The sequence below is a fragment of the Empidonax traillii genome, unplaced genomic scaffold (assembly GCF_003031625.1).
Source record: "Empidonax traillii isolate 1590-97213 ecotype Southwest subspecies unplaced genomic scaffold, ASM303162v1 scaffold277:size2070623, whole genome shotgun sequence".
NCBI lineage: Eukaryota > Metazoa > Chordata > Aves > Passeriformes > Tyrannidae > Empidonax > Empidonax traillii.
The window spans coordinates 263,176-286,414 of NW_020955470.1; the positions used below are offsets into that span (position 1 = coordinate 263,176).

General features: G+C 44.0%; 1 protein-coding gene across 1 annotated transcript in view; it reads right to left on the reverse strand.

Moving 5' to 3' along the window:
* The window catches only part of LOC114060568 (sucrase-isomaltase, intestinal-like), a 57,999-nt gene extending 36,113 nt beyond the window's left edge, over window positions 1-21,886 (reverse strand). The window contains exons 1-7 of the mRNA XM_027890133.1: window positions 21,808-21,886; window positions 18,892-19,126; window positions 18,337-18,439; window positions 18,099-18,244; window positions 8,739-8,907; window positions 8,037-8,133; window positions 7,140-7,252 (exon numbers count right to left, since the gene is read on the reverse strand). Of these exons, the coding sequence (XP_027745934.1) occupies window positions 7,140-7,252; window positions 8,037-8,133; window positions 8,739-8,907; window positions 18,099-18,244; window positions 18,337-18,439; window positions 18,892-19,126; window positions 21,808-21,844 (900 nt within the window). The 5' untranslated portion in view covers window positions 21,845-21,886. The remainder of the gene's footprint in view (window positions 1-7,139; window positions 7,253-8,036; window positions 8,134-8,738; window positions 8,908-18,098; window positions 18,245-18,336; window positions 18,440-18,891; window positions 19,127-21,807) is intronic.
* Window positions 21,887-23,239: the final 1,353 nt, after the last annotated feature.

Here is a 23,239-nt window from a genome sequence, read left to right on the forward strand (position 1 = left end):
TCGGCTACAGTGTGCTTTGGCTAGTTGGCATGCTGCTATCTCTCCTAAGAAGAAACAGGAGGAGGCCAGAACAATTGGTGAGGTTAATGCTTTGAGTCTCTCCAGGAGGGATGCTTGGGCTGATCAGCACAGCTGCCCCCTACATCTGCTACCTGTCCTGTTCCACCAGGCTTAACTCTTTTCACCTTCCTGAACACCTACTTCTCCTTCAATTCAGCTGGAGGCTGGGCTCTGCAGAAGAAGCAACAACAGCTAGCTATCAGCAGCATGTTCCTGCTGCAGTGGCACCCAGCCTTTGCTGCACGCTGCTGTACCTTTGCAGGAGAGGCCATAGACCGAGAAAGGTGGTCCCTCCATGTAGGGGGAGGCTGATGGGCAGACACACACCATTGTTACCCTGCTGCTCTCTCGCCTGGTTGCATGTGTCATTAGTTTTTTCCATTAGCTCCATTTTTCTGTTAGTTTTGTGTGGACACATCTGATCACCCAGACCATCTTTCAAGCTCTGCTGGGGTTTTCTGTGGAGAGCTGAGTGGGCCATGATGGTTCAGGATAACCTCCCAGACCCCCTGTGAGCCAGCACCAAGGTGTCCAACACAGCATGGCAAGCCACAGGGCAAGAAGTATGCTTCTCTGTCACATCCACACTCACCATATTAAGGATAAATCACCTGGAGAGGCTGCAAGATGAGCTCTGTGAACTCCACCACTTTGTGATCCTAAAGCATATGCATATTTTTCCTTGCTTTCTCTACTGTAACCAGAGAATGACCTCTACAAACAAGGTTAAAAAGAGAGATCAAAACAAAAGAACTCCTTAATGAAATAAAATGCTCTGTGCACAGGCTTCTCGCCTGGGACAAGAGGAAGAAGGAAAAGCAACTGATAAATATTAATCCTGCGGCTAAATGCAGAGCCCTGTGCCCTGGCAGGATGTCTGCATGGCATCTGCTGCCTCTCCCCAGACAGGCTGGAAAATGGGAAAGGGATAACCAGCCCAGGCAGAGATAGTGGGAACTGCTGGGCAGCCCTGCTGAGTCCTGTGACACCCTGGGTCACTTCTGGCTAGGGAATCAGGGACATCACCAATACAGTGTAGTTCAAGAGTTGGACGGGGATTTGCTTCTTCCCCCATATCCTATCAAGGATCCAGGTGGACACACCAGTGTGTGACCAGGGCCTTTCCCAAAGGGCACGGCCCCAGCACAGGGGTTTGGCTGAGGTTCAGCTGCTCACCCTTGTGGGATGGTGCTGCGTCACTGGGGACCACAGAGCGAGATGGCATTTTGTGACAGCATTGCTTGAGGAGTTTGGGGCTACAGCTGAATCAACAGAAAAGTATCCACCTTGCAAGTAAAATACTAAGTTTTTAAAGCAATTCATTCTCTGGGTTCACTAGGCTGGTGCATCCGTGGTGAGCTTAATTGAAACCAGCAGAACATTTGAAGAGGAAGGATGAAAACAGGGCAGCTGGGAAAACAAATGTTCTTTTTTCTAATTATGCTGCGGACTCACTCTAATGGATCCCCCTGAAGCTTCCTGATAAAGTAACTGACATATGGTACCTACTCACAGATGGATCAGCAGAGGCAGGAATGCAATTTTGCAAACCTGAAAACTCAAGTTTGGATTTGATATATATTTAGGATCTAGTTAATTCATATAGATTGCATTCTGCATACCAATGATCATAAAGTGCAGCAGGCAGAGAAAGCCTGCTTGGCAAAATTGACTCCCATAGAATCAGAAAAGGTAAATGGGGTATGGCAAGGGAACCGAAGGAGGAAAATGCAGAAACAGCAAACATATGGGTTATCCAAACTGAGAAAAAAAAAAAAAAAAAGGCAAAGATAGGGTACTGCAGAAGCAGTAAAAAAAAGAAAGATTCTATTTTTTGTTCCAGAATTCCTCCTGCACTTGCTTCTTAAATAACTCCTGGTGTTGTTTAATAAATTCACTGTTAGTTTTTCCATGTTTACATAACTTGGCATTATGTGGGGTTTTTTTCACTTTTTTCAAATGTACCTGAGAGCTGATGTATCTAGGAGGTATCCCAGAAGTGTTTTACAGGAAGAACAAAGTTCAGTGAAAACATGTATATCTAACAGCTAAAATCTGCGTTGAGGGAGCAGGTGTTATGTATTCACATTCCTTTTGTTGGGTTATTGGACAAATCAAATTATTAATATGAGCATCAGTGATATGAACTAGGTTATAAATTGTACAGAGTAAACCAGGATCCTATTCTCTTAACACTGTGACCAGACTTTGAAGGAGAGACATGGCTGCAGAGTTATGCCCTATATATCACAGAGAGAGATTCTTTCCCATGTTAACAAAAGAGCTGAGATGTCCAGCAATACAGGTACAGGGACTTAACATGAAAGACTGCTAATCTTGCCCCCCTAGCTAGCCATACAAAATGAGTCTTGAAGCTTGATATTTGCCTAAACTCCCTTTTTTCAAGGAGGAGTTGTAGGAGGAAACTATAAAAACCCAAGTGGGCTAAGGCTCTGAATTTAGACATAGAAATAGTGAGTTTGGATAGTCACACAATGGCTAAATTTCACAAGTGCTCCTGTGGCCCAGGTATCTGTATCCAGCTCATCCTCTATGGCTAAGGCAAGCAAGTGAGCACTGTGGTCACTGGTCAGGCAGAGGGCAACCTTCACTCAAAGTCTATGCACAGAAGCTGAGTTTTCTTTTAGGAGAGCAAGAAGAAAGGCCCTGCAGCTCCTGAACAATTCAGAAGATGCTCACAACCTCATTAAAAATTTTAAGGATTTTCAATGCCATGGCCTTCAAACATTGTTCTTTGCTGTGCAAAACACTTATCAGCTGCTTATTCTTTCTTGGGGGACCCATGAATTCAGCTGTGAGACTCCCACTGAATCATCTGTGATAAACTCTAGGTACAAGCAGACTTCTCATGTTACCTCTCAAAGAGGAGACTGGATTAGAGACCTCCTGAGGTCCCTTACATCCATAACTAGCCTACACTTCTGTAAGGAGGAAGCAAACCAGGAATTATCTCTCAAAGCAGCATTGGGAAACATGCAGTATGCTCACTTAAAGCTTGTTCTCAGATAATTTGTGATAAAATAACAAATTCATGGCCTTTACTCCACCCAAGAGCTATTAAAAGTCCGTTTGTTGAACACTAACTTTCCTGAGTGTCTTGCTATGGAGCTCATACGCTACTGCTATGCTCTGTTGGTCTGTTCTGGAAGGCCCCCAATGGTCTTGGCAGTGGCAGTCTGGTATCAGGTGTGACTACAGAGCTTTAGCCAGGTTCAACTCAATGGCTGAGCTCTTTAGCTTGTTACTGCTTTTCCTCCACTCCTGTAAACTGAGGTGTTTGACATGAAAAGTCAAACACCTGTCCTGTGTATCGGACCTCTTCCACAGAAGGAGAAAAATGTGATCACTGTCATACGTATACATATATATATATATATGTGCAGGACCATCCTGGATGTGCCAAAACCAATGCTCCTCACCAGCGCTCCTCACAGCTGAGCTCAGGAACAAGAGGGAGCAGAAGAATCAGGCTGGAGATTTCTCCTTCCCAGGGCACTATGCCCAGCACTCACCCTACAGCTGCTGTCACCGCTGTATCACTCTGGTGCCACTGGCAGGATGCATCCTACAGCTTACCTCTGCTCCACACAGAGCAGAAGGACAGAGCCACCTACATTTAGTCCACTGCTCTCTTCCCAGACCTTGCCTCACTCTTGGAGTCCATTTAAAGCAGATTATCCTGGGCCAAGCTGCCACCTGTCCTCACTCCAAGGATGCACAGAGAGGCTGGTGGCCCTGACAGGGCAGCTGCAATCAACCCTGATCACCTCACAGGGAGCCCTGCTCTTGGCATAGCCTGGGCCCAGTGGCTCTGGGAAGAGTTCATGGTCCATGCCTCTCCAGGGGGCACCTGGAGAGGTGCACAGGGAAACCTTGCATACTCCAGAGACCCAATAAAGAGCTTTGTTACAAAGATATCCTAACTGACTGATTTGGAGGAAGCCCCATGAAAGCACAGAGCAGAGCCAAGCTGCTAAACCTCTCACAGAAGCAAGCACGGTGGGGGCCAGAGGAGTTGCTCAGATACTGAAGTGTCACTGAAAGCAACAGCCCAAAACTTGAGAAAGGTGTGGAGCACCTTGTTCTGGACACAACTCCCTTGCCTCAATAGCCATGCACCATCTGGCCACCCTGCCATCCTGGGGACATCCTAGAGATACAACAGGTGCTCCCTGCAAAAAGCAGTGATTTGGGGCAGATGCTTGCACAGGTGGAGAGTGGGTGGAAAGTGTCATTCCCCCAGGAGGCTCATTGCAGCAGCGCAGCCTGATCCCACCAGGGTCCCCGGCAGCCAGGATCTCCCAAAACACCAATTCTCAGAGGAGACCCATGCAGACAGCTGAGAGAGCTGAGAGCTAAGCTGTGCTTTGCAGACATCGGTCACACTCCTCCTTTCCACCCCTTCTCCTTCCCTGTGGCATGACAATGACTGCACAGGAAAGTCCTCTTAGTGTGACAGAAAATACAATTGAAAAATAAAGTCTTTTCTCTCTCCTTCACCTTCCCACAGATCTTGTACATAAAAGCCAAATCAGTACCCTAGAGACTAATACTATGGTAATTGTAACATTTGCGACCTTGGAATTTCAGGATGTTTACTGAAGAAGTTATTATTTCACTGTGAAATTACTAACATGCGTTCTTTAAGATTCCCTAGAGAGCTGAGCACAAGCTCTAAGAATACAGAACAGGAGATTTTTTTGGTCCTGCATGTGACATGTCTCATTAGGAGACGCCCACTGCTCTCCTTTACCTTGTTTTCTTTCTCCAGCTCCGTTTCCAGAGACAGGGGTGGAAAGTGAGCTGCCACTATCCATCAGCTGGGGAGTGAGAACCCTTTCATTTTATTTTCAGCTGCTGACCACCTGCTAAGCCACAAAAATGCTGCTTTCAAACACCAGCAACAGACTTTGAAAAGAAACAGGGATGGCTCTAATCTCCATTGTACTGCTGCACTAACTCCCCTGAAACGCAGATCAAAGCTGGAGCCTGAGGGAGAGTTGCTTTACTTTTTTTTTAAATTTTTTTTTTTTAATTTTTTTCCTGGTTTTATTACCCAGGTGTAAGTTAAAAACCCAATTTACTTGCTAGTCTGTGTCACTGGAATCAAAGGTGGTGTGTGCTGGTTTTGGCTGGGATAAAGTTAATTTTCTTCATAGTAGCTGATATGGGGCTGTATTTTGGATTTGTGCTGAAAACAGTGGTGATAATTCAAGGATTTTTTTTTACCACCTCACCAGGTGAGGAGGCTGGGGGTACACAAGTTGCTGGGAGGGGACACAGTGGGAACAGCTGACCCCAACTGACCCACGCAATATTCCAGACCATACGGCATCATACTCAGCAAATACAGCTGGGGGAAGAAGAAAAGAGAGTGGGAACATTTGGAGCGATGGTGTTTGTCTTTCCCAGTAACAGTTACATGTTCAGCCATTTCCCGGGGATGGCTGAACACCTGCCTGCCCATGGGAAGTGGTGAATGAACTCCTTGCTTTGCCTTGCTTGCGTGCGTGGCTTTTGCTTTACCCATTAAACTGCCTTCATCTCAACCCACGGATTTTCTCACTTTTGCCCTTCCAATTCTCTCCCCCATCCCGCTGAGGGGGTGGGAGTGAGCAGCTGAGCTGCTGGCCAGGGTGAAACCATGACAGGTGACTGGTGGGGACAATGTGCGGAGGGAGCTGAAAACTCCCAAGCAACAGAACAGTCACTCCTGCTCCGGGACATGGAGGAGCACCATCAGCCTCCCACTTCTCTGGGAGGCACAACCTGAACCTCTGCATGGAAAAGGAAGGTCTAACAGAACCCACTACCCTGGCGAGGTTCCAGCCTTCCAAAAACAGCAGCATGAGCAAGTCTTATCTCTTCCATCACCAAACCAGAAACCAGCCAGCAATATCTTCCTTCTCTGCTGAATATTCTTTCTCCCTCAGTCTGAACCACAGTATTTCTGTTCCCATTTCAGGTATTTAAAAAGAAGGCAAGCATAGGATATTGAGGCTTTAAAAAGCCAGGAAAGACAAAAAATTTGCTAAAAATCAGGCCCCTTTGAGGGGTGTTGCAGGGGAAGGCAGAGCACATGCACCTCTCACTGTGAGCTCTGAGTGCCCAGCTCTGGGATGCTCTACCAGAGGCTGCTCAGCACTTCCAGTTGCAGCCTAATTCTCAAGGTCTGCACACGTGACCCCTCCTTCTCACAGTAGCACGCCCTTTCTTCGCTTTGCTCCACATGCTTTAAATTTGACACTGATTTCTTTATGTACAAAGCTTAGGTCTAAGGTGGCAATTTTCTGTGCAGTTAACACATCACCTGGAATTTGGTGATGAGGGAAAATGTGTCATCTGCTACTTTTTTTTCTGTGCAGTCCTCACTGGGTAAGAATTGCATGTACACTTCCAAAACAGCTATCTGCATGTGTAGTCTCAGTTCTCTGGAAAACACTGGGCAATTGGAAAGAAAGTAGTTACACTCTGTGAGACAGCAGTAAATTTATTGTTTCACATCTATGCTCTCCAATGTGATTACATGCAATTTTCATTAGTAAAAAACAGGCTGATGGTTCCAAAATAGCAGGCAATTCCACTGGCAAATAAAGGCTTGAAGCCTTTAAAGTCCATCCAACACCTCTGAAATCCAGCACATCTAAAGTTCCCAAACATTCCCATCTGCATTCTGCCTATTTTTTTTTTTTCTATCCACAGTGTCAGAATACAGTCATGGTCATGCTGCAAAGACTGTAAAATTATAACAGCCCAGAGAAGAGTAAGCTTAAACAGATTCTTTTCTAACCATTGCATCCCTTTAATGCACTCCCGAACCCCATTCTGAAACACTGCAGGGAAGGCTGGAGATGTGCACTGAACACCCAGCCAGCCTGCAACACTCAGACTGCTCACAGATGCTTGAGCATATGCCAGCTTTCTCACGGATCTGAAGTTACAGCTTTGTACAAACAGATCACGACAACTCTCTGGATGCACTACCTAATACTACCAGATCCTGATGGGACTTTGTTGCAAGACACTGCCCCATGTGCCCTATGCACTTTTCTACTAACCTCAGTGTATTCCTGAATGACATTTTCGGGGGTCGGTCCCAGGAAGAGATAGAAGTCAAAGATCCCTCCAATGGTGCGGAAAGTCAAAGATGGGTTTGGAGACAGAGTAACATCTAAAAGGGAAAAAAAGAGGTTCTCAGTACAAACCAGCTCTGCACTATACATGGGAATGAGTCAAGAATGGATCAGGGGATGCTGAGACTTGATGTTAGGAAGCATTTCTTTGTCAAGAGAGTGGTCAAACACTGGACCAGGCTTCCTAGAGATGTATGTGGTCAATGCGCCAAGACTGTCAGTGTTTAAGAGGCATTCAGACTGGTGCAAGACATCACAGAAACCCCCACAGAGGAGATTGCATAGATCCATTTGTCTCAGTTTCATTTATATAAAAAGGACCAACAAGCTTGTGTTTAGAGTTCCTGTATGCTATTTTAATCTTCTTATTGGACGCCATTGCTTGCCAGGGGAAACTGATTTTATAGACTGCGTGAAGATTCCCATTTTCTGAAATTATACCACTAGATTAATAAAGTAAGGTGACCATGGCAACGTACAAAACTATTCTCCACAGACAGAATGTAGGACCAACTTAAACTGATTTGATTTAGATATGCCAATCTCAGAGGAAATTTCCTACACCTTCTTTCCCTCTATGTGCATCTATATTCAAAAAAAAGTTTAGCATATATTTTCTCTGAAAATACCTTACCTTGTTAAACAGTCATTCTAATGAAATCCTTTTGAAAACTCTATAGTAATTCCTGGAAGCTTAGTTAGGGAACAGTCACTCGTATTTGTATCACATTGAAAAAGCAATCACTAAACCAGTTTTGTATACTTACTGATCTATCATCTTTCTATATGCAATCCATATAGGAAATCCATATATCTTTTTACCTTGTGCATTGGAGTTCAGAAGGAGAACACCGTGGGCATTGGAGTCAGGTTCTACACACATGTAGAAAGGGTGAACTCCATAGAGGTTGGCAAATGACTGAAACATAAATGGCACATGAGGCATGGCTTGGCTTTGCTATTTTTCATAGTTTTTATCAGGTAGCTATATATGCATAGACAAGGAAATTGATTCATAGTTAGACTTGTTCTGAAAGGTGGGGGATTTTTTCATCTAAACTGGTGTGAAGTCAAATTGATAGAGAAGAGTTATTTTCTCTGCCTCATCACAATGACACTTCCAAATTTTTCTCACTTAAACCTTTCATATTCTGCCAAACCCCCCAAAAAGGCATGGGTAAGAATCACTTGCTAGTTAAAACGGACTCATCAACCACTGACTCCAGTTTAGCCAAATATCTAATGAGTCCTGCTGAAGTCCAGCTTGTTTGGATGAACAGAGATTGATATGAGCATGAAATTTAATGCTTTTCTGAACCAGAATCTTGGCGCACAGAATACTTTTTTCTGAAAACTGCACTGTGAGAAAGTTTCTGATGAAAGGTTTTGAAGTACCCTCAAAATTACTCAAGGCTTTGAAATGTAATTAAAACTGATGATATCTGCAAAACTTGTGAGGTTCCATGCTTGTCATCTCCTTTCGGTGATACAAGTTAGGACAAAGTGCTGCAGAAACTGAATTACCGTTGGTGCCTGATCCCTGGTGTACATGCCATAGGTTTTGAAGTCCATGTTGTGTTTGAAGGTCGGGTGCTCATGTTCACCAAACCCATACACAGAAGTGGAGGGCACAGTAGTGGTGATCTGAAGGAACTGGTTAGAGAAAAACAGGTTGTCCAGGGGACTGTCCCACCTGTGACAAACAGAGGGAGACATGATTAGTTTGCTTATCTTTGGTATGTATAATCTTAAGTCCACGTCTGGCTATTTATACTTTTTATGTCTTTTGGAGAATAACAATGTTAAAAAATATTAAATTCTATGCATGCCTCTGGCATGCTTAACCCAACATGCTTTAAATTCATCTTGCAATGGCTGCAGATATCTCGCCTACTTATACAAAAAGTGCATCAATATAATTTTGGAAAAGAACAACTAAAATAACAGAAGACACTATCTATAAACCTATTACCAAAATAAGTGGTTGCTTGTGATATTTCTATGACAACCAACGCTAAAGGCTAAAAATTGTTATTACACAGTGGAGTTCAGAATTCTTAATGAGAACAACAGACATTTACTTTTTATCAGCTTTTAGTTTTAAATGTTTTTTTGTATCAGGACCTGAATACCTCATGCTATCCCCATCTTCATGCAGGTGCCTAAGGTAGGAGCATAGCTTCCTCTGGAGTCTGCTTGAACAAGGTGTTTTTATTGTGATGACTCTCTCCTGCTTTTCTCACTAGCTTAATGCCTTTATTTCTACTGAATCATCTGTGGACACCAGCTCACATTTTAATTAGGTGTTACATTCTATTTCCTATCTCTAGTGATATGATGAGCTGCAAGCTAGATGGGAGAGAAAAGAGTCAAGCTGCAGAGAAGTGATTTGTTAATTGTCCTGTGTATGCCACAAGTACCACATTTAAATAGCACCCTCTCAAGCCTTGTTTAACTGTGAATTTGTTACAGATAATTAAAATAAATGAGCCCAAACCATGGAGCATAGAAGTGGCATGTATGTAATGTAATGGCCAGTCTTCGCGAACGAAGAACCGGGGAAGGTCTTTCCACCTTCCAGCCTGCGTAACTCTCCTTTTAATGGTCTTCTGTCAACGATTTTGACAAAATTAAATGGTTGATCAAATTGACTGGTAAATCAGAGAAGAGGAAGATGGGCTGTGGGTGGGGAGCAGTGCTATGCCCACGAGAGGAGCACTCCCTGGTGATTGGCTTGCCACCCGTGCCACCAGAACCCCTGCTTGGGGACAAATCCCTGCTGTTGGGAGGACTGGGAAGGCACAACTGCTCCCACCACGCTGGCCTGCTCTCCTCATGAGGAGGCAAGGACAGCCACTCACTGGGAAGCTCAAGGCACCCTTTTGCCTCTCCATGCAAAAAGCAGGCACAATCTATCCCTAAATTGTCCCAGACAAATCCAAAGTCAAGCACACAAATCCGAAGTCAAGCACACATACTTGAAGGGTTTGTGTATTTTTTTAAAAGTCTATCTGGGCTTTCTTACAAGCAGGAAAAATTAGAATTTTATTTAGTTCTTGATTTGTTTTGTTTTGTTTTTTTTTCTTGCCAGCAATAACCCCTCCCTCCCTTCCTTTCATCAGCTTCTCCACCTACACGCAGCACCGAATAAGATTATTTTCTTTTAGGAGGGTTATGGACACAAAATATCCCTGAAAATTAGATCCAGCCCTTGGCAAACAGAGACCTTTCTGCAAGAGGCTGCTGCTGTGTGGGAACAGGGGTGGGCTCTGGAGCTATATTCCTGTCCAAAAGAGAGCTGTTACACAGCTCTGCTCTGTGCCGAGGCAGGAATGGTCACGGCTCTGAGCAGACCACAGGGTTATGCAAAAAGCAAAGGATGCCAGAGGGGAAATGCTTTGGGAAGAGCTTAAATATCTGTCCTAACTCATTGAGCACTCTCCATGATGTCTGTTCAGAGGACATGAGGCTTTGTACATTTGTAGTATCCACATTATAGCACTGACATTTCCCATCATGAGAGCAATTAGTGTTACCATGGCATTAAAGTACTTCAGCTCAGCAACTCCCCTCCCTAACCAGCAGAATCACTGGGGTGGTGCAAACTGCAATCTCAAGAACAAACCCTCTGCCCCACCATATCTTAATATGTCATGGAGACATTGTTTTATGACTCATGCATTCCTTCAGGCAACTGTCACGTACCCAACTTCTGCATGACATTGCCAAAACAGCGCCCTGCTCTGCACCCCTCCATCACTCAGATTCCCTCCACACGCCAGCACAGCTATGCACTAAGGACAGCATTAACCAGGACATAAAAAGGCTGGCAATGACTCTCCCTTTTTTCCTGAGCATCGTTATGTCATCTCCATCCAGAGGACAGCATGGTCAGGTTTTCCCCTGGAACCTTTCTCTGCCTCCATTCCCAAGCAGCTCCCAGAGTCCTTGTGCTCTGCAGTGCACTGTAGTAGGCTGTTCTATTACTTTACATATTTGCTGGTGTGGTGTTGGCAAAGAACAATCATTTAAATGTCATTCCTTAAACACTTGGATACAATAAACAAAAATATTCTATTTCTCCCACCTCCTTTCCTGCTGGTTTAAAGCAGATAGAAGGAACAAAAGAGGAGAGAGCATAAAATGACATCCTGTGTGCAGGAATTTGCATGGTTCTCCTTCAAGACTCCTATGAACCATAACAGTGCTCTAATGGACAACAGAAAGGATCTAAAAAAAAAATCTAAAAATACAGCTGAAACAGTCCTTCACTGTCAAAAATTCAATCCCTACCAGCAGTTAGACATGGCAAAGCCTGAGAGGACAAGAACCCTTCTCTTTGCTCAAGGAGTAATAGCTGCACACATGTTCACTGCTGAAAGTCTTAACCTCTTAGTGTGTCTGTGGTGGGGACACTCCTGCCCATGAAAATACAAACTGGCCTCCTTAACACCTGCCTGACCTGTTGCCTGCAAACAGTCAGCTGAGGCCTGTCCAGGGAGCCTGACTGGTGAAAGCTAACATTTTTTTCCAAACACTGTGCACTACACTCAAGAGTAAATCTCTCTAATTTTTAACCTCTTATCGGGAAAAAAGAATGATTCAGATTGAAAAGGTCTGTGTAAAAATTAACATTTCTGGCCAGCAAGGGAACTAGTTTCATACCCAGCAGTCAACCCATCGGCCACCAGGATGACACATAAATGCAGAGGACCGAGGAAGCAGTATTAAAGGAAGGTGGGTAGGCAGATAGATAAAACATCCTGTTCATGTTAAAGTTCATGACTGACATTGTCACAGTGTTACAGGGGCATGACTAAAAGGCAGTAGAGTACAAAATGGTTTTCAGGAGTGCAATCATCAGTCCTTTGTAACATGAACTGGACAACATGAGAATTTACCTGTTTGAACAACCGTGCTCCCTTGAGGTTTGTTGAGACCAATAAAAGCAATGTGTACAATGGCTCAAAGCACTGACTCACCTGCCACCTGCCAGCAAGCAGCTGGTGGCACTTCTAAAAGTGGTCTTACAAAACTTCTAGAATTAGGAGACCTAAGACACTAAATTCTGGTTTTGGCAGGAGTTAATTTTCTTCGTAGCAGCTGGTGTGGGGCTGTGTTTTGGATTTGTGCTGGAACTGTTGATAATTCAGAGATGTTTTAGATATTTCTGAGCAGTGCTTAGCAGAGTCAAGGCCTTTGCTGCCCCTCATGCTGCCCCACCAGTGCGTAGGCTGGGGGAGTGCAAGTGGCTGGGAGGGGACACAGCTGGGACAGCTGACCTCAGCTGACCCCAGGGATACTCCAGACCATATGGCTTCGTGCTGAGCAATAAAACCAGGTTGGCTGGCAGACTGCTGCTCAGGGACTGACTGGGCATCAATCTGCTGGTGGTAAGCAATTGTTTTCATTTGCATCACTTTTCTTGCTTGGGTTTTATTTTTCTCTCTGTTATTTTCCTTTTAATTGATTATTATTATTATAGGTGGTGGTTATTATTGTAATCATCATTATCATTATTGTCATTATTATTATTATCATTATTATATATTCTTTCCATTATTAAAGTGTTCTTATCTCAACCCATGAGTTTTCTCACTTTTACCCTTCCAATTCTCTCCATCTTTTGAGGGGCAGTGAGCCAGCAGCTGCGTGGTGCTTAGTTGCCAGCTGGGGTTAAACCATAACACACTGTTTCACAACAGCTGTATTCCTTATTAGCTGTGATTCTTGGGACACCACTGGACTGCAGAAGGAACACCAAGAATGAATTTTTACTTGCTTATCTTACTTTGAAGGTGATTTATCAAATAGGTGGAGAAAGTCAGCATGAGTAACCAAGAGATTTTCCATAAACATGACATTTTTTAAAAAAGGAACTGTGGGCTATATTTCCAGCTATTGACTCAGTTCTGCTCTGTATTCATTGTTGTAATATCAGGATGTCCTATAAGTGACTGGATATATAATGCTTTATTTCTGTTCTGAAAAACACTTGGATAAGTGATAGCCCTACAATACTTCTTGCCTATGTAACATAAATCTTAATGATTAGATGACTAAAATATTGGCTCTTACAAACTAGGAACTAACCCAAGCTACCCATGATGCATACAATTTGCTCCCATTGCTTTCAGCAAAACTGCAGTTTAAGACAATAGCTTTATAAATCATTCTAATAGCCTTGCCTATGTAAAAATGTCTTCATGGTAAGTGGTGTCTATGCTTACTACCACAATCAATAACAAGGGCAGTTGAACTCTGCAGCAGCCTTTTTGGAAATTAGGGAAAATTTTGATTAGATTCTGGTTATTTGTGCCATATATTCCCAAGTGATAGCAAATAAGGTATTCCAAACTCTTAATAGAGAGAAAGTAGTCCATATCTTGTTTGGAAAAAAATGTTCTGCCATCCATTATTTGTATGACATCATGAAGAAAAAATCAGGATATTAAAGTGGAGAATCGAATCAGTAGTCCATCCCTCTACAGCCTGTCTCCAGCAAAGGCCCAGGCCTGATACCACAAAGGAAGGCATAAGATGTCACTCAGAGCCAGTCTTGCAATCATCTGCTTATGGAAGAAGTTTCTGGCTGTTTTCAGAGAATTAAATGATGTTGTGAAACATGGAGTCAAAAATAGTTTGGGTTGTTTTGCTTTCTTTCCCTACAGATGATGTTTTATTGTGCATGAATATGTATCCTGCTAAGCCTCCCATGTCAGTGCTGCCCTGGGGCAACGAGTCCCACGGAGTAATCACACACTGCAGAATGATTTGTTATTTATCACTGTCTCAGAGCAAACAGTTCCCAGTCTTTCACTCTCTGTTCTTGAGGAAGCATATGCTTTCTCAAAGCCTTCATGCTCACTCTTGATAATACCTCCTCCAGTGGTTGCTGTTGTTAGTGTGGCAGGAGCAGGAAGGAGAATAGCATTTAACCTGAGAGCATGTGCCACAAAACAATACAGAGGCTGTTTAGTTCCCCTCTGCCTTACTACAACACAGTATTTTCTCTCCTGTTTTTACTACTGTAAACAGTAAACCTGACTGACAATAGGAGAGTTTCCTGTTAGAGCTGCAAGATCAATTAGGATATTGTGAGCAAGGATTTACTAAACTAAATCAATCTCTTGACAAAGCACTTTGCCATTGATCACACCAATTTGCCAAAGCAGTTATTTTCCAAGTATGTTGGGAGTGGGGAGGGGCTCCCGGCAGCCTCTGCTGTCCCACAAAGATGTTAGTTTGGGAGCCTCACCTCTGGGACAGGAGACCCAGTCCCCAGTCCTGTGATTGGTCTGAACCTTAATTGGATACAGGTTTCTGGTTTTCCCAAGAAAAAACAGGAAATACCTGACACTGGATGGGAGTGGGAGCTTTGCCTGCCCCTAGCACCTCACCAGTGAATGCGTGAACATGACATCTCTTCAGGCCCACGGCTTTGGAGAGCTACTGGCACAGAAAAGGATGTTCCCTGGCTACAGATGAAACAGCAGGAGCATTGGAGAGGGTAAAGAAGAAGAGCAGGAGCAGGAGTAGGGATGGTGGGTGGGATGGGACAGAGAACAAGACAGCAGTGGGAGAGAAGGAAAAAGGTAAGGAGGCATTACTGGGAACAGAAGGGGAGACAGCCCAAGAGGTCCTGGTCCTGGAAGCCCCTAGCAGTGCCTGGATCATCTCCCTACATGATCCTGTCTAAATTTTGCCCCATGCAGGTGAAGCAATGGCTATCACTTGATTATCTTGGAGCAAGCTGAAAATGTAGCAGGACTTGGCCATTTATTCTTGCTCCTGGCTCTGCATGAGATTTGCAATCAGCTGTTAATGTCTGTCCCCTCACATAATTTATTCCTCTCTCCTGTTACTGTGATTACAAGGAGCTCTGAGTTTGTCCTGCGCTCCTTGGGTAGCTCAGCTACGGCGAAGTCTCCTCGTGTGCAGCAAATAAAGCACATTCAGGAGTACCACAAAGCCTTCTCTGCCTTTCCCCTTTAGCATTTCCAGGGTGGAATTAAATCATTCCTCACAAGGGGTGGCTTTGCGCACAAGAGTAGCAGGGCAGAGATGGGGTTTTCTGTCAAGCCGACGGACAGGAGCCTGCCATCAGCTACCCCAGCTCTTCAAATCCTTCGCCACAGAGACAGGGATGGCAGGACAGACTGCACCATGGAAAGGGGAGTAGGGAAATACAGGTGTGCACTTTGAAAGCACAGCCCAAACCCATACCATATTTCTACCTGGGACAGACTGCTCCATCTCCAGGTGGACTGTCATATGGGCCAGAGCACACTGGGGATCATGAGGGAATTTAGGCTTTTCTGGGGGGTGCATCATCCAACAGTGTGAAGCTGCTAGCAAGGGATAAGAAGCATCATGAAAACCAGATATCTGAGGATCTAGGATTGTTTTATGATGAGAAAGAGTTCCTCAGAGACGTTAAAAGGTCCAGCAGAGCACTCCTACCTGATCTGGTGCAGACACAAGTCATTATCCACCCACATCTGCAGCACCTGTTGATGAGGCTTGATTTGCCCACATCAACTGTTCTGAGCAGTATTTGTGTGCATATGATGGATTCAGCTGTTCATTGAGACAGCAAGGCCATGGCCCTTCACATCTTAAAATAGGAGGCTGAAGTCCCTCCAGGTGTTAGGGCTGTTTCTCAGGGACACTTGTCCTAACCTGGTGTGGCCATAGAGACCTCCAGCTGTGCATCTTGGTGGCTGGCCCAGGCAGGCTGGGTACCCTGCAGCACCAACTCTGGAGGGAGCCCACAGGAAAAGACTTGGGTTTTAGCATACAAACCTGCCTTTGGGCAGGTTGAACTAACATGAAAATGTACTTAACATGCCAGATGCCACCAGTGCTCCCCTGGACCCTGCCAGCCAAATGCAGCCACTGATAGGGACGCTCCTGTAACACTTCTTGCTGAGGGTTCATCCTCCACAGTGGCGCAAATGCAGCCAGCCATGACTTTTAGGCCAGCATATATAACCTGTTTTGAAAGGTTTCCATCTGCACAGCACCTCTGGTGGCTAAGGAGGTTGCAAATCCCTCTAAGACAAGCTGTGGAGCTATCCCTGAGCACTTGCATTCCCTCACTCTGACAGGATGCACAGGCAAGCAAATGAAAGGAAAGAAAGCATTTTTGCTCAGACAGGGAATATAACTCTAAATATGATTCAGCTGCAAGGGGAATGGTTCCCTAACAGGATCCTTCAGTCTATAGTATTTGCTGTGCCATTTCACATGAAACAAAAATTCTCAGCAACATATAATTTCCTTTCCTTTATGCAAAATCCCGTGCCTCTCCTGAAGAGAATCTTTTGGTAGCAGCTCTGCCATTGTTTGCAGGATAAAGTCCATTAACTGTGCATTATATTCACCCGCAATTTCCTCTTCTGGGGGTCATCTGGCTTTCAGAAGCACTCTTCTACCTGCCTGGAGGCAGTGTATGATTTCCCATGGGGATGTCTGAGAGCAGAGTATTGCTGCCAAGTGCTGCACAGAAGCTGTTAACCAAGGCTGCCCTCTGCCTCCCTGGGCTCTGCAGCACAGCACTGCTGCACCCCACACCTGTGCCACTGCTGGGCACTGGCTCTGGGGGACATGGGGTGCCCCATTGCCAGGGCTATGGAAGAGGCTTCCCTGGGTCCATGGCAGGCCAGTGAATGTGCACTCCTGGAAACCTGCTCAGTGGGGACTGACTTGTGCTCCTCTCGCTGGAGTTGGACCTTTGGTGGCTCAGTGGATCCGGCCCTGCATCTACTCCGTGGCAGGCCTCTTCCCTTAGCTGGGATGTCTCGAGTTTGAGGATGAGCTGACTAACTGAGCCTAAACTGTTGGGGTTTGACTGAGGAGGGCTGAATGTGAATGAGGCCACTCACGTGTCTCATTATGCATTCACTTCTTACATCAGCATTCCAATTAATAAGCCTTTACAGAAACCTCTTATTAGGAGAAGAAAACTGGGCCTTTAACATTCATCCACTGTTTACACAGAGTTGTTAAGTCTAATAAGAAATTAAATTATTTTTGTTATTGGAGTAATGCATAATACATTCATTTACAATAGCCTGCAAAAAGACACTTTACAGAATTAACTATGATATGTATAAGGACATGCCATGAGACTGTAGCTTAAAAGGATGGTCAGCTCATTAAAAACCCAGCATAGTGGTTACATCTGCAGACCATTCTAGAGGCTGTATTGTCTTATCTGCATCACTCATGTTGAGCCATCCTTACCATTGCTCGTTGTACCATTCCCAAAAGCAGCTGGCAGGAGTGCACCTTGCTTGGGACTCTCTTCCTAAGTAGCATTACACACTAGAGATGTGTTGATGGAAGGGGATATTATGACACCTGCTGACATTTGTTAGTGAGGGGAGCTTTTGCTGATGTTAAAGTACCAGCTTGAGAATACAAATGGTGTTTTTGCAGAGGGACAATGCCATTCACTGACAATGGTGGAAGTTATGGCCTCTGTGGCTTTGAGCTTTAGTCACCTAGACCTGCCTATTGGAGAGAGTCAGGAGATTTGGTGCTCAATTCCTGACAGCTCAAATTTCAGAATTCATAATTCAGTGCTTTGATAAGCTGAGTCTACCAACTTCTCAAGCCATGATATTGTAGCCTTAAAAGTTATTTGACTTGCTGAATATCCTTTTATACACATATGTAGATGATTGTTACCCAGGTACATACTACTATTAATAATTAATGTCCTTCAGGGACAAGGCATAAATCTGCATTTATATCACATCCAGTTTGCTTCTGACTCCCTTATCTCACAGACCCAAGCACTAGCATGTGAGGAAACAGTGCTTGCCCCATGACACCTAATTTCTACAAAAAGCAATATGAATCACATCTAGTACTCACAGCACGGTGCCAGTGCTTTTCCTCTTGACTGTGAAGTGTGTGGAGTCCTCTGAGAATTCCACCTCATAGTTGGCTTCCTCGGGGGTAACCCCAGGACCATCAATCTTGAGTGGGACTTCAAACCTCTGCTTGTTGGGGTCGTAGAGCTAAAGAAAGGTGAGGTGAAGAGGGAGCAGGTTAACTCACTACTCAGCGTGCACTGCTTTGGTTAAATTATTCCAACCCCTCAAATGCTCACCCTGAACCGGAGTCTGTCCTTTGTCTGGAACTCCACTTCCAACACGATCGGGGAAACGTCATTTCCAAAGAGCGACAAGGACTGGCGTTTGCTCAGTGTGACCCTGCAGTGGAAACATTGATCACTGGCTGAGACCACCCTGGGGAGGGCTGGGGGAACAACGCAGCTACTCTGTCAGCTCTTTCAAAATAAGTCATTATTTCATTGTCAAGAGAAGGTATCCCTGAGGTCAGCCTAGGCTCTCCCTGATGTTAATGGATAAAACAGGTGCCACCAAAGCAAGGATACCTCAGAGTCTTCTGGGACACAGCTCCCAGGGTGGGAAGGGACCAGCCTGTGCCCCTGCCTGACTTCCTCACCAGCAGTGTGGTGAGAGCACAGAGTCCCAGTTCCATGGCATTTGCACAGGGAAACGTGCCCATTGCCCTCCTTGTCACAAGCGGAGCATGAGTATCAGAGCATCCCGGAGGAATCTTCAGCGAGAGCCCCCAGGGCGGCAGCAGTGGTTATGGGGCAGGGCCAGCGAGCAGCACCCAAGGAGCCGCACACACTCACCTCCAGCCTTTGTCTGTCTTCTCAACGTTCCCAGAGCGGGAGTAGCCGTAGGGACTGTCCTCAGGGAAGAAGCACCAGGGAGCGTTGGGCACATCGGTGCTACACCAGGTGCAGCCTCGCGCCTCGCAGGCCTCCTGGGACGCGCCCGGCTGGGGGTGGCAGTCGATGCGCTGCTTCACTGCAACAGCCCCAGGGCACTGCGCATCCTGGCTGGAGCCAAGACACCCGCCTAGGGCTGGACACAGGGAAAAGCAGTCAGAGCAGCAGAGAACCACGTTAAAAAAAAAAACCCTCACAAAAATACAAACTTCTTTAGGGTTTTTTTGTCATTGTTGTTTTGGGGTTTTTTTTAATGTGCTTTTTTCCCCGTTTTAGGGCCAACACCACGGTCCCTCAGACTAAGATGACAGCAGAGCAGCCTGCTCGTGACAGAGCAAGAGCAACAGCCACATTCTTTTACAAGCTTAGGCAGTGGGCCTGTATTATTCAGCTCTCAAAGCTTCTTGCACTCAGCTAAAGCAGGACTTGCTTGAAAAAGTCATGGAAAGTTAAATAAATAATAGAAGCTGCTGGTAAGGCGTGAGAGCAACACAGCAGGCTGGCTGAACAGGAGGGATGCTCTGATAAGGACTGCTATCGACATTAAAATGTTACATTTTCTGTATATTTATTCTTGTGTTATGCACAGAGGTTATCCATCTTTAGAGATACAAATATGTGATATCAGCACGCACTTGTATGATATAAATAGGAAAATACTGATTATATATATGTTTGCATTGGGTTTCTTTTCTATATTGTACGACTATGATACATATGCAGCATTAGTAGTTTGTGTTAATTCATTAGGGCTACAAGTAAAGGGGAGATGCCAGCAGTAAAAAAAAAGGTACATATTAGTCACTCGCAGAATCATCCTGAAAAAAAACCTTACTAAGGTGCTAAATATTTTTTACAGTTGAAGGTCAAGCCCTGTAGTTCCTCTGCATGTTGTGAACCGCTCAAGAGCAGGGGGACCACAAGACCAGCTCTCTGCCAGGCTGACAAACTGCTGTTAGTACATATTCTCAGAGAGAGCAGGCATACTTCAGGCAGCATTCTTATTTTGAAGCTAATTTATGTCATTTTAGTCATTACGGCAATATTCAAAGATTAAATCTACTTGAACGATAATTGCTCTTTTCTATAAAATGACTAATACCTCTGCTTTAATTTTTTTTTTTCATGTAGACTGTTGTGTGCTTGAAAGCCTAAAACGTGATTACTGATGCAGTCTGGGCTTCTCCATAGAATGAACTTTATAAGCAGATGTGCACAAGCAATAATTATATATACTGGGAAAATTTACAGAATAAAACAGTAGATTCACTAGAGAATGCCATCACGCTGCAATGCCAGAGTTGATTTCCAAGTGGGGAATGAGAATGCTGAAAAGCAGGACCTGAGTGCCATCTACATTTTTCTTTTGAGAAAACTCTCATCCCCCCTTCTATACAGGAACATCTGACACACAGGTCTGATGCTCCCAGGATGCTCAGCAGAGCTCACTACTCACTGCCACAGCACCTCGTATCATTTTCTAGAGGCAGGAATTAACAGGAATTATCTGGTTGAAAATCTTTACCAGCTGCTTGGCAGGCAGGACTGGCTTCCACCTCTGTTTTCTGGGGCAAAGAGTGATGTCCCCCACAGGCTGACTGCTCTCTGCCCAGAATTCACCCCTCGTGATCTGTCACATAGGAAAGCTCTAAATTCTGATCCTCTTTTTCACCTAACGCATAATAGGACTATGAGCATCGTTCTGCAATCCCTAAATTACTTCTTCTTGGGGCGCAAAATAAACTAAACCCATCACATTTCATTTCACTTTGGGGGGTGTTTTCCAGTGCGAGTCAAACGCAGCATCAGCATTTTCATTGCTGAAATCAAAGAGTATGACTGAACATACTATAGCAGATTATTAACCTGGCATCATTTTACATAGCATAGGTTTGTGGGAGACTTTTATGAACTCATTTGTATTGTAAAATACTTTCAAAATACTTCTTATGAAGGATATTTTGAATGCAAAAGCTAGTTCAAGGGAAGAAATATCGCCCCAGCAGAAGCTAGAAAGTTTCTTTAAGCTTTTTTTCTCTCATTAATGCAAAGTTTACATTTTCCAGCAAATTTTAAAAACAAACACTTGCAGGTATAAGCAGCTGAACAAGGCTGCAATCTCATTCATCCCTTGTTCCTGGATTTACTTCTATTGTAGTACAAATATGATAGTAGCAACTGGGAAGACGTAATTTTCTTTCCCTACTTTTTAAAATAATTAAAAAAATCTCTGCATCATTTTCACTGTATTTATGGCCCATGCCTGTAAACGTACATAGGAGATTAAATCCAAACAAGCAGTTGAATATATAGAAACAGCTATGGCTACTTGCTGCTTTTCCATGATAATTTCCATGGGAACAGAAGCTAAAGCAAGGTAGTTGAAAAGATATACAAGAGAAACATTCCTCATTGATTTTTTAAAACCTTGACTTCAATTTTGCAAAATTAAAATTAAAATTAAGGTATAAGGAAGGAATTAAAGTATTACCACATGGTTTTTAATTTAATAGCATTAGTCTTTACATTTTGGGTTCATCCATATGTTTCAAAGGCACTTTCAGGAGCTGAATGATCCCTCTGAGCCCTGTGTGCCTGTGCTGGTGCCCAAGAGCTGAATACACTGTAGGACTGGGGTATGTTTCTAAACAAGCCAGCTCTATTGTCCTCCCACAGTCACCTCAGGTGGAGTCAGTGCCATGACAGTCCTCTCCTTTTACACGGAACACGATCACCTCCTCTAATGGTCTTTTGCTGCTACCACACGTATATTTTGCTTTTGAAGCCTATGACAAAATACAAGTGCCGTATATTTACCTGTGAGCACAATGGCCAAGAAACACAGGCTCCTCATCCTTGCTATGGTCGAAGGAGGACTTCTGCAGGCCGCCTGGAGCCTTTTATACAAGGCAGGGGCACAGCAAGCACTGTTTCCCATACACAATCAGAAGAAACACTGCAAATATTTTCTCAACATTTGTATCTTTCATATGATTAATTGTAACATATGACCTTGCCTGTATTTAAGAACATGACCTTACCTGTATTTAAGAATGTGTCTAAGCAGATAAGATGAGATGTAGTCGGTAATTTGTCAACAAATCTTGCTCAGCTTCTGAATTCCAACTTCGAGAGAGAACATGATTTTCCCATGACTTCTTAGATCATTAATTTTTCAGAGACCACCTTCTTTTTTTTTTTTTTTAAAACAAACATCTTCAGACAATCAGAGTCTAGTGCTTACCTTTTTCTGATTTCATATTATCTTTTGTCATATATGTGGGTTTAACAGCAAAAATTATGTTTGGAGAAAAACAGTCAAAGAATTCTCCATTAAAACAAGACACTTGATACTGTGGCCTTTACAAAAGGACATTTTTCTTCCAATTACTTGATGGCAAGAGTTTTCAGAGTAAACCTGTTTTCTATGGTAAGACCTGGTTTAGTTGGAAAGTACAATATTCATATGAATCTCAGACACACACTAAAAAAGCCCACAACTACCCAGAGTTTCCTGATGGCAGCCCCAAAACCGGGGGTCACCACACTGTTGCAGTCATTTGTGTAGCTTGGCACAACACAATGGGTGTGTTTTACCCACTGGGCCAAGGAGAACAGGGACCCTCCACCAGGCACAAAAATGACTCCCACATGAGTCTTGTGTGTAAATCCACTCTTCACTGGGACTTCTGCTACAAGCTGTAATATAGACCCAAATGGTTTGTGTGCACACCCTCTGAGTGGCCAAAAGCAAAATACCACTAACTAGTATTGCTGCTGTTTATTTTAACTAACTTATGCATTGTTTCTTAACAGTATATATAATTCATTACCCATTTCTGCCAAAACTTAGAATACATTGGTAACCTCAAATAACAAGCAGTACTTTCATCTCCTTTCAGGCAGAGCAAAGAAATAATTCTTCCAAGATCAGTAAAAGTCAATAAAACTTTTCTTTATCTGACAGACCATATATAGTAAGGTAAGAAGTGTCATCTCATAGGAACAGGAACCAGCAGCTTCATTTTTAGTCTGTACATTACTTAGTGTGAGGGAACCCCACTAGAGCTCCTAAGTACTAGTAAAATACAAATAATGGCCAATGAGAACACAGATGTGGGATACCAGAACAACCTATGGGCTATAGCTCAGCAAGCTACTCCATTGCATTGTGTAAAATTGTGCTTTTTACATTCAAGACCTTTGCAGGGGAAATGAATTTTTTATAAGGAAGTATGATGAAAAAGGC